Source organism: Arachis ipaensis, chromosome B08, assembly GCF_000816755.2.
Source record: "Arachis ipaensis cultivar K30076 chromosome B08, Araip1.1, whole genome shotgun sequence".
In the NCBI taxonomy this organism is placed as follows: Eukaryota; Viridiplantae; Streptophyta; class Magnoliopsida; order Fabales; family Fabaceae; genus Arachis; species Arachis ipaensis.
The window spans coordinates 26,125,894-26,142,457 of record NC_029792.2 but is presented as its reverse complement, the minus strand read 5'-3'; the positions used below and the strand labels follow the sequence as shown (position 1 = coordinate 26,142,457).

At 43.9% G+C, this 16,564-nt stretch overlaps 1 protein-coding gene across 1 annotated transcript; it reads left to right on the top strand.

The window, feature by feature from the left end:
* Window positions 10,592-12,412, top strand: LOC110265278. Its single transcript, XM_021108196.1, has 2 exons — window positions 10,592-11,995; window positions 12,113-12,412. The coding sequence occupies exons 1-2, from the start codon at window positions 10,592-10,594 to the stop codon at window positions 12,410-12,412; spliced, it is 1,704 nt and encodes a 567-aa protein (XP_020963855.1).

The following is a 16,564-nucleotide window of genomic DNA, read 5'->3' as shown; positions in this document are numbered from 1 at the left end:
AAAAAAAAAAACAATCTTTTTTATTCATACTTAAATAACAGTGGAAAAGAGAAAAGAAAGGAGAAAAAAAAGGTTTGGTGATGAGTGAGTAAGTAATTATTAATTAGACAACTACTCAAATGAAGATGGCAAAAATATCTTTTCATAAAGATGCTTTGTTTAAAAGTGTGACTTATTTATTTAGCTATATTTTTTTTTTATCAAAGGTAGGAGATTCAAACCCGCAACCTCTTAATTGAGTATGGAGAGATTATGCCATTTGAGTTATAACTCATTGCTATTTAGCTATATTTTAAACAAAGACAACATTTTTATAAATATCAAAATCTAACCATACAATTCATTATCCAATGGTCAAAAAAAATTTTTTCACATAAAGACAATTATAAATTTTTTATTGTAGTATCCACCTATTAATTAACCTCAGAAATGGCGAGAGAAGTAGTCCTAGGCTTCTTGTGGCTTGCTTCTTTGATGGCTGAAGTTGCTTCCCTAGCATTTGTGGCCAATGGCACCAAAATAAATGACACAAAGAATGGATGAACTCCAGCATTGTTAGAGAAATTCTTGACACTTTTTATAAGGGGATCTGCCAAAATGGATAAAAGAGCAATTCCTATCACCACATATGATATAGCCTTCATCCATGCCCATATTGATTTATCAATTACTGCTTTGTTTTGCTTCTCTTCTACAACCATGTCAGCCTCTTCCCATGTCTTCAATGTTCAATGAAACAGAACTCTAAATATTCTTTTGGAAGGTATGCAATCACACTTTACTTCCTTAAGGGGAAAAAAAAAACTCGAGAAAAAAATATACAAAATATTTCATTTCTAATGTAAAATTTGTTTGATTTTCACATAAAAATTAAAGATAATTAAATAGAGACAGAAATATAACTTATACATTTAAACTCTTGCTAAAATGTCAAACTGAACATATTTCAAAGATGTGCAATATAATTAATATTTTAAGAAGGGGAGTGCTAGGGGAACAATGAAAATTTTGAACAACATGAACAACCACCAATCAAATGAAAATACATTACACTCTAATTTAATGCTACTAATTAAATTTACTCTTTTAACTCTATTAATTTCAAAAATCTTGTTGGTTACCTATACTTTTCCTTTTAAGAATCAAAATGTCAAAACAAATATGTTTGGAGACAAACATGTAGAATTTTTTTTAAAAAAAACCACCAAAGATGAAGTTTCTGCAAGTTAAAGGTGGGACAAATAGAAGTAATGTTTTATGTACTTATCTTATATATGTCTTCCTAAGACTCAGAACTTGATAAAGAAGCAGGGCTAGAAGTAATGGATTCTATATGTAATTAAGTGTAGGATTAAGAGAAAGAATTATTATTGAAGATGCTAACCTTCTTATGGCTGTTTGTGAGGACTTTCTTCCCTTCTTTTTCTTTTCTTTTGTTTTCAATCCAGGGCTCAAAAACCTGTCAATGTTTTCAATGAATTATCATCATTATATAACCTGTGTTGTTAATACTACTTTATTCAAATTAACGTAACAGTTATTATTATTTTGAATTGAATTTTTTTCTTCTTCACAAGCTAATTAGTACATACATTAAAATATTCATATACCTGATATATTTCCTTCAATGATTTCCTTGAAAAATATTGTTTATTCAAAGCATGCTTTGTTTGATCAAGCCACTATGCAAGCCACTGACAAATTCATCTTTAGTTATTTTTTGGTCATGATTCCGGTCAAAAATTTTCAACACCTCTTCTATTTCTTTCTCCTTATTCATACTTGTCTCTGTTACTTTGTTTCTTAGCAACAGGTCTCTAAGTTCAGAAGCTGATATTCCACTGCTCCCATCTTGATCTATTTCTTTATACAACCTGCAAAAGTAGTAGTCAATTTAATTAGGTAATTGAATAATTAATACAAGAATAAAGAGATCAGCTATCCAATTTTACATATGTGAATTTTTCTTTTTTTGGAAGGACAAAAGAAATAATATGATTTTGTAATTGTTCAATTTTCAGTTTCGATTACAAGAATTTAACATACATAAGTTCAACCTGTTGTATGTGTAATCTTTTCAACTAAAAGTTATCAATTATGCTAAATGAATACAAAAAATAGTCATTAAATCAATTATTTGTATAGAATATATATTAAAATATAAAATATATATTAAAAATGTATTAAATAATATATATATTTATACACAAATAAATATATAATGACAAATTTAATAATTAATTTTTAATATGTATATAATATTTTTAAAAAATTATTTAAAAAGTCTTGACTTGACTTGTTTAATAAACAAATTAGGTCAAATTAAGCCTAATAATATATATAAATTAGGATGAAAATGCTAACAAACCATTGAGCTTATTTATACCTTTAAATTTAAGAATAAATTAGGGTATATTATTGTTATTGACAAATTAAACTATTTGATAGCAAAAATCTCACCTTCTGATGGCACTAACATTTGGAGTCCCATTCTTGGCGAGGATCCTTCGGAGGGTATTGGTTTGAACATGTTGCAATATTCTTAATATTAAATGATCATGTTTCACATATTCTAGCCTTCTTTAATCTTTTCTGTATCCTAGGTTCAAAAACCTGCACTTCAAATAGCATAAATGATTCTTACATATATATAATAGCTATCACAATTCTTACATACTTAACTTTCAATCTTTTTGAATTCCCGGATGTGTTCCCCGATTCGCTCGTGGGACTTATAATATCTCTGCTCCTTGCTAATTGGCTTCGACGATCGAGCCTGCTTTCAGGTTTGTTTAAGACAGTAATCCAAACAAAAACAGCTAATATTTTGTTTACGCAGCACTATACTATTATAGGAGGATCTCTAGCCCTGGGATTGAGGTATTCAACAAACGATAAATTGGATCGGATTTTGCGGTTTTTTCTTCTACAGTACCTCGCCATCCCGGTTACAGCATTCCTTTCTATTGCGCCTAAAATTTCTATTTGGGGAAATGCAAGAAGAAATTCAGCTTGAAAGACTGAAGACAGAATGAACGGATCGAAGACCTATTCTTGTAACTGTAACCCTTGCTTGAGTCGACCCTAATGCTGCTTTCTTATATGGAGAATTCGATCGAGAAAGTGACATGGAGCCCCATTAGCTTCATCAAATTCATGGCTTTAGCACGCCCTCCCTCTTATAAGGATAAATAAAAATACTATAGAACCAGACCATATGTAGTTCTCGGTCCTTTTTTTATACAGTTTCTGCATTAATCAGTCAGAAGGAAAAGCAACCTATCTGAAAGTACAGGCATATCTTAGTGCCTACTACGCGGGGGTCCGCCAGTGAGCTCTAAAGCTCTCCAACAGCTCTAACAATGAATGGAGATTTCCAACCTAGATGATGCCCTCCTGTCACTACTACTCCAATTGGGTCCAACTACCAGCTCGAAGACCAGACGATATTTACTATAGGCTTAAGCTCGTCATTCATGCAATTCCCCCGTCCACGACTGATCTAAAAGTGCTTTCCTTCTAGCTTGACTTATTTTCTTACTTTCCATTCCAACGGTGGAAAGAGCAGCCGTGAGAAGCGGAAAAACCATCAAAAAACGACGATTGTTCGTGAAAGTTTCCACAGAAAGACCCATAATANAAATGGATTCTCAAATTTTTTATTAGAAAAGAAAATGATTTTTGTTGATAAATCTGATAAGTGAAATACATAATGAGAAAAATGGCAGTGATAATGAGAGCAATAATAAAGGTGACATTTCTTGGGACATAGGAAAATTGGAATAAATTTGGAATTTGCATAATTGCAAGTGGTATGACCGAGACAAATCAGACAATCATGATCCATGCGGTGTAACTTGTCTCCAAATCTGTGGTAATGCCACGATCTGCCACAATAATAACAAAATAATAAGAGAAAATTACTAAAATGCCCTTGAAAATTTTAAATATCAAAAAAATAATTAAAATATTTTAAAACCAACAAAAAACTCCAAATAATATTATTAATGTGACAAGAAGAAAACCCAAATTATTTATAACACATAACTCCATCTTGAAACAGGAAGAACAAGTAACGAAAAAAAGTATTTTGTTTTTTTGAACGAGAGCTCAACACAATACAGTGGAGCGGTAGACAACCAAACTGTAGTCATGAAAATAAAGGAAATAAAGCAAAAGTAATTAAACTATCCCTATTGTCATCTTCGGCATTGCCATCAACAACAACAAGGTTTCAAACTAACTACTCCACTCTCCATAGCTAGTCAAGAATCTTTCAAACACCTCTTCTGGATTACTTTCTTTGGAATTAAAAATTCGCCTGTTCCTCTCAAGCCATACATTCCAAATAACCGCAAAGAAGCACAACATCCACCTATTCCGCTCCTCCTTTCTGTTTGCGACTCCTGTCCAGCTCTCAAAATGTTCCTTTAGTGAGCCTGGAATAGACCACTCTCTCCCGAAATCAGAAAGCCATCGACACCATACCTGCCAAGTAAACTCAACCCAGGAACAAGTGGTGAATATGTTCAACATCTTTTTTACATAACACACATATGTTGTCTCCATGACTAAGTATTCCAAACATATGTAGTCTTTTTTTAGTATTTACTCTTCCTATCAGAACAAACCAAATAAATAACTCCACTCGTGGTGGCGCCAAACCTTTCCATATGGTTCTGGTGAAGCTGAAGCTGGTGATATCCTCCGGGAGAGTATCTGATTGCACCACCTGCACAAAAGAGTTAGTTGAAAAATTTCTTCCTTACCAAACTTCCATAACTCTGTCTTGCTTGTCACTTGCTAGTTTAATAGGCCTTAAAGACTCATGCAAGCTATCTAATAATTCCAACTCCCATTGATATAGGCCTCGCCTCCACTGGAAGTTCCAAACCCATTCTAACCCATCCCAAAACCCACAATCCCCTATGACAGATCCTTGCTGGTTTGAAACAGAGAAGAGTCTCGAAAACCTCAACTTGAGTGAACCGCCTTGAAGCCAGACATCTTCCCAGAACAGAGTCCTCCTTCCATCACCCACCTCCATGGACAACCCAGTAATCATCTTATCCCTTACATTACTATCCTTGAGCTGCAACTGACATATGTCCTTCTATGGACCCCCTCTAGTAGGCAGTGGCTGGGTTGATAACATCATATTTGGATTTAAGTCGTAGCAGGAGCATACAACCTTCTTCCATAAAGGACACTCCTCCTTTGAAAAGCGCCACCACCACTTAAAGAGTAGAGCAGAGTTTCTAATCACTGCATCACCTACCCCCAAACCACCCTCCTTTTTAGGGGCCTGAATTATTTCCCACTTAACTAGTGCTATACCACTCCTACCTTCCTCCTTGCTCCATAAGAATCTTCTCTGTAATGATATCAACTTTTCTGCCACGGCCTTCGGCATCTTGTATAGGCTCAGGTAGTACACTGGCAAGCTATTCAACACAGACTTTATAAGGACTAGCTTACCCTTTTTATTCAGCACCTTAGCCTTCCACAAACTGAGCTTTTCCTCAACCTTGTCGATTATCGGTTTCCATGTCTTGACCGGCCTCAGGTTTGCACCTAGAGGAATACCAAGATATCTGACTGGAAGGTTCGCCTCTTTACATCCCAATAAGCTGCACATGTTGTCAGTCCAATACTGTTCACAATTGATTGGGATTAAACTGGATTTATCAAAGTTAATTGTTAACCCCGACATTATCTCAAAGCATCTTAACAATCTGACATAGTTTCTGATGGTCTCCTTCTCCGGTGGGCAGAATAATATAGTGTCATCTGCAAACTGGAGATGTGACAACTCTATGTTTTCCTTACCAATCAGCAGCGGCGAGATTCGTCTGTTCCTCACTGCCTCTCCTACCATCCTGTGTAGGACATCCACTACCAGAACAAATAAGAACGGAGACAGTGGGTCACCTTGTCTCAAGCCTCTCTCCATCTTGAATGGTTTTGATGGGGAACCATTTATCAGAATTGCCATGGACACTGTGCCGATACACTCCCTAACCCATTCTCTCCATCTCCAACCAAATCTCATCTTCTGCAGCACTATATCCACAAAGTTCCATTTTACCCGATCATAAGCCTTTTGGAAGTCTAATTTAATAATTGCCGCCTTTTTCTTCCTCGTCTTCAACCATTGCACTGTTTCGCACGCAATCAGTGCTCCGTCATGAATTTTTTGACCTTTCACAAATGCACTTTGAGACTCCCCTACTAGGCCTGGCATCACTAATCTCATCCTTCTGACCATCACCTTGAAAATTACTTTGTATATGCAGCCTACCATACTGATCGGCCGGAGGTCTTTGATCTCCTTGGGTCCAGAGTACTTCGGTGCAAGGGCCACCCAAGTAATATTGGAGTCAGACGGCAACCTTGATGAGCGAAAGAAGTCCAGTACAGCTGACGAGAAATCTGTACCAATCTCATCCCAACACTTCTTGATGAAGTTCATATTATACCCGTCGCTACCTGGAGCCTTAGAGAATTCACAGTCCCAAACAGCCTCTCTAATCTCCTCCAATGACGGTATTCTCTCCAACGCACTGGATTTTTCTTCGTTAATCCGGTTAACCAGTCCGTCCTTAAAACCTACCACCGATGATCTCTCATGGTGATACAAATCTCTGTAGAACTTCCTGATGGCAATCTTAATCCTAGCTTGATTTCTTACCAACTTTCCATTAATCACCAAAGCATCAATTCTATTATTCCTTCTTCTTGCCGACGCCAAGTTATGAAAGTAAGTTCTACCACCCGACCTGAAATAGACCAGCCTACATGGCTGGATCGGCGTTTGCATTTCGCCCAAACCCAGGACCTGAACACGCGTCCTGACTGACAGCTGCTTGATAGCTGGGGGAAGCGAAACTTCCTGGAAGGAGGCCTCCCCTCACGGGGCCCACCCACTGACAAGGTATATAAGGGGAGGGTCCTACCCCTCCCCAAGGTACGTCATCCTACTCCAACTCTTCGCATCACCTATACACTCTACTAACTTGGGCGTCGGAGTGTCATTGCAGGTGACACCCTCCCCCCCTCAATTCATCAAGAGCTCGGCAGATCCGCAGCCAACGCTAACCGTTTCCAGAGTCTAGACCGAGGCAGAGACCCATCTTCATACTCAATCGACAACCCGAATCGTCCGGTAACCTGACTTACCGAACATTGGCACCGTCTGTGGGGACTCTCCCCAACATGGATTTTGTTTTGGTTTCTGGTGGGGCCGGGACCCGCGGGGAAGGGATAGATCCCCGAGGCAGTGGGGTAGCCGCCAGAGCCCCCGTTTGCGAAGGCAGCAGATCTCCCCCGCGACACACAGAGGGACGACCCTTTGGAGGGACAGGCAGCGACAACGCTAGGATAATATAAGAGCTGCGCCACAGGGTGCAAAACTTGGAGCGAGAAGTAGCCAACCGTGAAAGTCATCAGCCCACTCCTAGCCAGGAACCTTCCCGATCCACACAAAAGGGAGAAAGGAGTCGCCGGAGGAGCCGCTCCAGGTGGACCTCGAGCCCCCGGACAGAATCAGAAACCCAGGAGAGCAGAGAAGTGCTAAGGAGAAGGCGAGACCTGCTGGTCTACGACAGATCGCCAACAAGAGACACCGAAGAAGAAGACTGGGAAAGCGACAGACGAGGAAGAAGAAGAAGCCGACCACCGCAAGTGAACCGCCGAGAAAGGACGAGGAGAGGCTGGCTACCAAAGCACTTTGACAAGCCGACAGATATGAGGTACGACGGTACCCAAGATCCCCAGGAGCATCTAACGGCCTTCGAGGCTAGGATGAACCTAGAAGGGGTAGGCAACGAAGTGAGATGCCGGGCTTTCCCGGTAACCTTAACTGGGCCGGCGATTCGTTGGTTTAATGGCCTCCCCCAGGGTTCCATAACCACGTTTGCCGACATCAGTCGTTCTTTCTTGGCCCAATTTACCACGCGCATCGCCAAAGCAAAACACTCGATTAACCTGCTAGGGGTGACGCAGCAAAACGGCGAGCCGACCAGAAAATACCTGGACAGATTCAACGATGAGTGCCTCGAGATAGACGGCTTAACGGATTCGATGGCCAACTTATGCTTGACCAACGGTTTGCTAAATGAGGATTTCCGAAAATATCTCACCACCAAGCCTACTTGGACAATGCAGGAAATTCAGAACGTAGCCAGAGAATACATTAATGATGAAGAGGTAAGTCAGGTTGTGGCAGCCAATAAACGGCAGCCCGCATACCCTGGTGCCCGCCCGTCCGGTGGCGGTGAGAGGTCCAAGGAACACTCCAGAGACGGAGGAACGGCCAAGACTTTTAAACCCTTTCCCCGTGTTGGGAAGTTCACCAACTACACTCCCTAGCAGCTCCAATCGTTGAGGTTTATCAGCAAATTGCCGACAAGGGCATCTTGTCGAAGCCCCGACAACTCAGGGACAGGACAGAAGAAAACAAGAACTTTTACTGTGATTATCACAAGGGATATAGCCACAAGACCCAAGACTGCTTCGACCTGAAGGACGCCCTGGAGCAGCCCATCCGAGAAGGAAAGCTGGCCGAGTTCGCCCACCTAATAAGGGAACCCAGGAGGAGGGACCGGTCAACCGAGGACAAAAGTCACACTGTAAAGCAGAGACGGGAGCCCGAGGAGGACGCGGAACATGCCCTCACCGTGGTGAATGTGGTGATTGGAAGGGATGTCCCTCCCAGGTCGAAGTCGGCTAGTAAAAAGGACGCCAAGGTTCTAGCTATGTCCTCTGGCACCGCACCGACCTCTCGCAGGTTGCCCTCGATATCTTTCGGCCCCGAGGATCAATGGTTCGATGAGGTTACGGAGAGTCCGCCGATGGTGATCACGGCCAGGGTGGGCACCGGCCTAGTAAAGCGGATCTTGGTGGACACAGGAGCTGATTCCAATATCATGTTTTGCAATGTTTTTGATGCCCTGGGCCTACGAGACGCCGACCTCAGGGGTCACCAGCACGGCATGGTAGGCCTAAGTGATAACTTCATCAAGTCAGACGGCGTAATTTCCCTCCCGGCCTCCATAGGCGGAGGTAGGGGGAATAGGTCGCTAATGGCGGAGTTCGTGGTCTTAAGAGACTCGATGGCCTACAACCTCATCTTGGAGAGGAATACCATCAACGAATTTGGGGAGGCGATCTCCACCAAGTTATTGCTAATGAAGTTTGTAGCTGATGATGGATCAGTTGGGACCATCAGGGGAGATCTAGAGACGGCAGTCGCATGCGACAATGCCAGCCTCTCCCTGAGAAAGAAATCTAAAGAAGCATCCGGGGTCTTTCTTGCCGACCTAGACGCCAGGGTCGATGACAAATCCAGACCGGAACCAGAGGGAGACCTTGAAAGGTTCAGGGTTGGTGATTCAGAGGAGAAGTTTACCTTTGTAAACAGGAATCTGCCCCATGCCCTGAAAGAACCCCTCATAGAGATGATCAGAGCCAACGACGACTTGTTTGCCTGGACTCTGGCCGACATGCCAGGTATAGACCCCCAGTTCATGTCACACCAGCTGGCCGTGAGACCGGAGGCAAAGCCAGTGGCCCAAAGGAGGAGAAAAATGTCCCGAGAAATGGCGGAAGAGGTGGCCAAACAGACGGCCAGCCTACTGGAAGCGGGCTTTATACGTGAACTCGATTACTCGACCTGGCTCACAAACGTGGTCCTGGTTAAAAAGCCTAGCAGGAAATGGAGAATGTGCGTGGATTATCCGACCTTAACAAAGCATGTTCCAAAGATTCCTTCCCCCTACCGAACATCGATGCTCTTGTCGACGCGGCGTCGGGTTACCGATATCTGAGCTTCATGGATGCCTATTCTGGGTATAATCAGATACCGATGCACCCGCCAGATGAAGAAAAAACGGCATTCATAACGCCGGGAGGGACATATTGCTACAAGGTTATGCCGTTCGGACTGAAGAATGCGGGGGCCACATACCAAAGGCTGATGAACAAGGTCTTTAGGGACCTCATCGGCAAGACGGTAGAGGTATACGTAGACGATATCTTGGTCAAGACTGCCAGGCTCGAAGCCCTTTTAAGTGACCTGGAAAGCGTCTTCGCGTCTCTTTGTCAGCACGGAATGAGGCTCAATCCGCTAAAGTGCGCCTTCACCGTCGAAGCCGGTAAGTTCTTGGGGTTTATGATAACCCAACGAGGGGTGGAGGCCAACCCAGAAAAGTGCGATGCAATCATTCAGATGAAGAGCCCAGGGAGCGTGAAAGATGTCCAAAGGCTGGCAGGCAGAATCACAGCACTATCTCGTTTCCTCGGCGCATCGGCAGCCAAAGCTCTACCTTTCTTTAACCTAATGAAGAAGGGAATCGCGTTCGAGTGGACCCCGGCATGTGAAGAAGCTTTCAAGCAATTCAAACAAATTGTCTCGGCACCACCCGTCCTCACAAGACCTAAGAAGGGAGAAACGCTCTACTTGTACTTGGCAGTAACCGACGAGGCCTTGGTGGCGGTCTCGGTGTGAGAAGAGGGGAAGACTCAACAACCAATATATTTTGTGAGTAAAGCACTACAAGGAGCAGAGCTAAGGTATAGCAAGCTGGAGAAAATGGCGTATGCGCTCTTGACATCGTCGCGCAGGCTGCGGCAGTACTTTCAAGGACACCAAGTAATCGTCAGGATGGATCAGGCAATCCGGCAAGTACTCCAGAAACCCGACTTGGCGGGTAGAATGATGACTTGGGCTATCGAACTCTCCCAGTATGACTTACAGTATGAACCCAGGCACGCGATCAAGGCCCAAGTCATGGCTGATTTCCTGGTAGAAGTAACAGGAGACCCAGACGGGGCGTCAAACACATGGTGGAAGCTCCACGTTGACGGAGCATCCAACCAAATGTTCGGAGGAGTAGGAATCATCCTGGAGATCCCAGCCGGAGTTATATACGAGCAGTCAGTCAAATTCGACTTCACGGTGTCAAACAACCAAGCAGAATATGAGGCCCTGCTGGGCGGCCTAGCTCTAGCAAGGGAAGTCGGAGCAACAAGACTAGAAGTGTGTAGTGACTCGCAGGTTGTTATGTCTCAGACCAATTGGACCTACCAAGCCAGAGACTCTCTGTTACAGAAGTACCTGGAGAAAGTCAAAGAATTGAGCAAGCAGTTTGAGGAGGTCACGATCCAACACATTACGAGAGAAAGAAACACACGGGCAGACCTCCTGTCCAAGCTAGCAAGCACAAAGCCAGGGACTGGCAACCGATTCTTCATTCAAGGTTTGATGAAAGAACCAGCAGTGGTGCTGCAGCTAACCCAGTCAGAGCCTTGTTGGATGAACCCGATCATCGACTTCTTGGAAAAGGCCAGGCTCCCCAACGACGAGAAGACAGCCAAAGCAACAAGGCGGGAAGTGGCCAAGTATGCAATCATACAGGGCCAGTTGTTTAAAAAGGGGCTTAGCCAGCCATTGCTGAAATGCCTACTCCCCGATCAAACGGAGTATGTTCTCCGGGAAGTCCACGAAGGATGTTGTGGTCACCACATCGGGGGGAAGGCTTTAGCCAGGAAGCTTATCAGGGCCAGGTATTATTGGCCCTCCATGATGGCGGATTCTAAAGAGTTTGTGAGAAGGTGCAAAAGATGCCAGAAAAACTCTAACTTCCACAAAGCGCCGGCAACCGAGCTCAGTCTTCTCACGGCTTCCCGGCCTTTCTCAAAATGGGGAGTTGATCTATTAGGACCCTTTCCGATCGGACCGGGACAAGTCAAGTACCTGATAGTGGCAATTGATTATTACACAAAGTGGGTAGAAGCAGAGCCGTTCGCCAGCATTTCCTTAGCCAATTGTCAAAAGTTCATGTGGAGGAACGTAATAGCAAGATTCGGGATCCCGGAAGTCGTCATCTCAGACAACGGGACCCAGTTCGCTGATAAAAGGTTCGGAAAATTCCTGGCCGGCTTGGGCATAAAGCAAAAGTTCTCGTCAGTTGAGCATCCCCAAACCAACGGACAGGTAGAGGCTGCGAACAAGGTCATCCTACAAGGCCTCAAAAAGTAACTTAACCAGAAGAAGGGGGCGTGGGCAGACGAACTAGCCTTAGTTCTCTAGTCTTACCTCACAACTCAACAGTCGACCACCGGAGAAATACCTTTCCGACTCACCTATGGGGTAGACGCAATAATACCCGTGGAAATCGGCGAGCCGAGCCCGCGACTACTCTTGGGAGGAATCGAGGAGGCCGTTGAAAAGGACTTGGTGGATGAGGCCAGGGAGATGGCCCACTTATCAGAGACAGCGCTAAAGCAAAGAATGGCCTTACGCTACAACGCCAAGGTACTCAAGAAAGAGTTCGAGCGAGACGACCTGGTCCTAAGGCGCAATGATATCGAAGCCCCGACACCCAGGGAAGGAAAGCTGACGGCCAACTAAGAAGGCCCTTACAGGGTGAAAGAAGTGATCGGCAACGGCGCCTACAAGTTGGAATGACTAGATGGCAAGGAAGTCTCGAGAACGTGGAACTCGAATAACTTGAGAAGATTCTACTCATAGAGTAGACCCGCCAGTTTAGTAAGAATACCTTATGACAAATCACTTGTCATCTTCTACTTGTCATCTTTTACCATGTTACAGTCAAGCTTGTTACCATTATTATTCGTCATCTTTTGTTATTTATTTTGTTTTTTGCGTCGCTTGTTATTAAGAAAGGCGTCGTAACGAGTAAACGGACTCGGGGCTGATCACCCCAAGGACCACAAAACTACAAACGCCATAACGCGGCTACTAAAACGGTAAAAGCCTTATCCCGGCTTCACCAATTACCAACTAAACAACAAGGCGTTCGCGAACAAACGAGTTAATACCAGCAAACGGTAAAGAAAACAAGAAAAAGTAAACGCCGACAAAATGGCAAACAAACATTGTCATAAAGTACACAAGTCTAAAAAGGTCGCAAGGAGGGATTACAAGTCACAAAATACACGTTACAGATATACAAGTCACTTCTTCGGAATGTCAACAATTTTGCCATCCCTGATGGTCTTAAAGACGCCAACGGCGGAGGTATCAAAGTCAGGAGCCAGGAGCTTTACTTGTGCCTTTAGAGCCTCCTCAGTCGTCAAGATAGCATTCCTCCCCTGCTTAACAGTGTCTTTATACTTCTTCTTGAATTCAGTAGCCTCATCCTAAGCAATCTTGACTGAAGAGAGAGCCTCATCACGCTCTTTCTCTAACGCGACCACTCAACCCTGAGCGGTGTTAAGCTGACTTTCCAAAGTGAGCTCCCGCTCGGTAAGTCGTGCCACGGCCGCATCGGAAGTCTTTACCTTTTCTTCAGCAGTCTTCGTTTCCTCCTCCGCGGCCTTAGCCTTCTCTTCGGCCACCTTGGCCCTCTCCTCGGCAGCAACCAATTGCTCCCGAAGTAGTTTCACTTCATCCCTATACTTTGAGTTAGCCTTAACTGATGACTCAAGCTTTGTCTCCAGAGTCCGTGCTCCCGCTAGAGCAGATTCAGCTTTCCTCGCTATCGCGGCACCTCTGAGCAAGCAGCGATACATCCATCTCACCTGCGAAGCAAGGTCCTCGCCGTAGAAGAAATCCTCCGTGCCAGGAAGTAACTGGGAGTCAATGAAGTTTCCGGCATCAAAGTTCTTCTCCATAACAGTAAGAACCCCCTCCGGGCTAGAAGACGGCCTCTTTTGCCTTGGCTCCTCGATTATCTCGAATTCGGGACTAGCAGATGATTTTCTTTTCTTGGGATTATCATCTTCCTCCTCAGCCCCGTCAGGTCGCGAGCCCGAGCCATCCCCCACCTCCAACCGAGGACCCGAAGAGGCATTGACCTCGGGACCCTCCCCCTGAGCAGACTGAGACTGGGCCTCAGGCTCATTGACGTCGTTACCTGGGGCCTCCTGATCAGGGGTAGCGGAATCATCATCACTACCGGCCAAGAAGGTGTTATACAAACCCTCAAGTCCAGTCACCTCGGCAGACATTGACATTGCAGCAAAACACAGAAAGAAACTACGAGTCAAATCAAGCAGAAAAATCAAAACAACATGCAAGGAAAAACAAGTCGCTAGACAAGCAAAACAATTACTCACAGATATAACTCCTAGCCATGTTCCAGTCACCCAATAGAAGATGAGGGTTGACAAGGTTTTTCCCAAAAACGGCCAACAAGACATCGGCAACCCTCTTGTTTTCGGGAGACAACCCTTTGTATGTTACTTTGGTAAAAGCGTTGGCCCCTGCCCTAAAACTCCAGTACGTCGGTATGCGACGTTCCCCCTCTAGAGTCAACCAAAAGGGGTGCTGACCTTCGGCTGGGCGGACCTTGAAGTACTTATCCTTAAAACCATGGTAGGAATCTTCAAACACGCCAAAAATTCGTCGGCCTTGGGCCGACTGAAAAGACATATAGCCTTTCATAGCCTTCCCCTGTTTTGAGGGGTTTGTAAGAGTAAAAAGGAAAAGAAACACTTCTACGGAGACCGGCAGCTCCAGGTACTCACACACCATCTTGAAGCAGCGAATGGAAGCCCAGCTGTTCGGATGCAATTAGGACGGTGCTACGTCACAACGGTTGAGTAGCGCCATCTGAAAGGGGGAGAAGGAAAGGCGAACTCCCAAGCGAGTGAACATGGCCTTGTACAGCCACATCCAATCGGGGACCTGGGGAGAGTGCAGATTTAATTCATATATGCGCTCGTTATCGGCAGGGACAAAGGCTGCGTAGTTAGCTTCCTCGTCGGTTCCCCTGCAAAGGTAGTCGGCCCGTCAAAACTCGTCAAGTTCCTCCAGGGACATTTGGTTTGGGGTCTCCTTTACGTCTGACGTCACCCAGGCGTACCGGTCGTATGGAGCCGGTCTCACTTCCCTCACAACACGACGCCGATCCATACCTACAGTGGGGGCACCACTCAAAATCAGTCTATAAGCCCGGGAGGCCGGAAGTATTACCAGAAAGCTACGACACCACCAGAAAACTATAGATTGCCTATCCATCAGTCATAATCCTCGAAATAAGAAGACCGAAAAAACAAAATCCTAAAATGGTAACCCCCTACAGTACCTACCTAATGCTAAAACACAAGAGGATACGCAATTCACATCAATCAGTTCATACCAAACGCACATGCAAAGCGAAAAATAAACACCAATACTAAGAAAAAGGATAGGAAGCTTACCAGAATAGGAATGATGATGAAAAGGGATCGAAGAACTGATAAGAATCTGGACGAAGCAGGAGTTTGCGATGGGGGTTCTTACGAAAGAAATGAGGGAGCAATGAAAATGTAGTGAAACTAAAGCAAAACCAAATGGAAACTGTAAAGGAAACCAACTCTGAGAAGCGCAAAAGGCAGAGGTACAATGGTCTTTTCTCGCAGGGTTTTGAACTGCCATTAAGAGCATTAAATGCTCGGCGCGGTAAACGAGGCGACAAAGGACACACCCCTACAACGAACAGGTCTGTACACGCGTAGGAGGCGCGTCCTCACCACGAGGGACTAGCAAGACGACGACTGGGCAAAATGGAGAGAGGGAACGCACCATACACGACGCTTACGTCCGCATCTGGCGCGTTGGGGCACTGTTACGGCCCAGCCCAGCTGAGCAAGTCTACCGCCCGACCCGAAACGGACCGGCCTACACGGCCGGGTCGGCGTTTGCATTCCGCCCAAACCCAGGACCCGAACACGCGTCCTGACTAACAGCTGCTTGACAGCTGGGGGAAGCGAAACTTCTTGGAAGGAGGCCTCCCCTCGCGGGGTCCACCCACTGACAAGGTATATAAGGGGAGGGTCCTACCCCTCCCCAAGGTACGTCATCCCACTCCAACTCCTCGCATCACCTATACACTCTACTAACTTGGGCGTCGGAGTGTCATTGCAGGTGACAGTGACACCTCCCTCAATTCATCAAGAGCTCGGCAGATCGACAGCCAGCACTAACCGTTCCCAGAGTCCAGACCGAGGCAGAGATCCATCTTCATACTCAACCGACAATCCAAATCGTCCGGTAACCTAACTTACCGAACAATAAGATATAATATTCAGACGAAGTACTTTGACTCTTTTAATTTAAGTATGCAAATCGGAATAAACTATTTTTTTTTTTTTGATATTTTTTTAGTTTGGTTGGCAAAAAATTAATTTGTTATGAATTCAAGTTTTATTTAAAGATTTTTTGTTAAACAATGAGTTTAATGTTTACATAAAATAAAATTTAAATTTTTTATAATTATTTAAGTAAACTAGTAAACTAACTACTAAATTAACTTAAGTTGGTGGGACAATTTACTATTAAAACAGATCAAATCTGTTATAGGCATTAATTTAAGGACAAAATCATTCATTTAAGATAATCTAATAGGTTGTTCAGTTTGACAATAATCATGATGAATATATAACTAGATCTTACATTATATTTAACAATAGAAGAGTAAGAATAATTGAGAGATCTAATTCATCATATCTTAGCTTCTTAATTTTTAAACAGAAAATTTTAATATTTTTAGTTTTTAACATATATATTTTAAATTTTTATTTGTTTAAGTGTTAATAAAAAAAAACTAAATTAAGA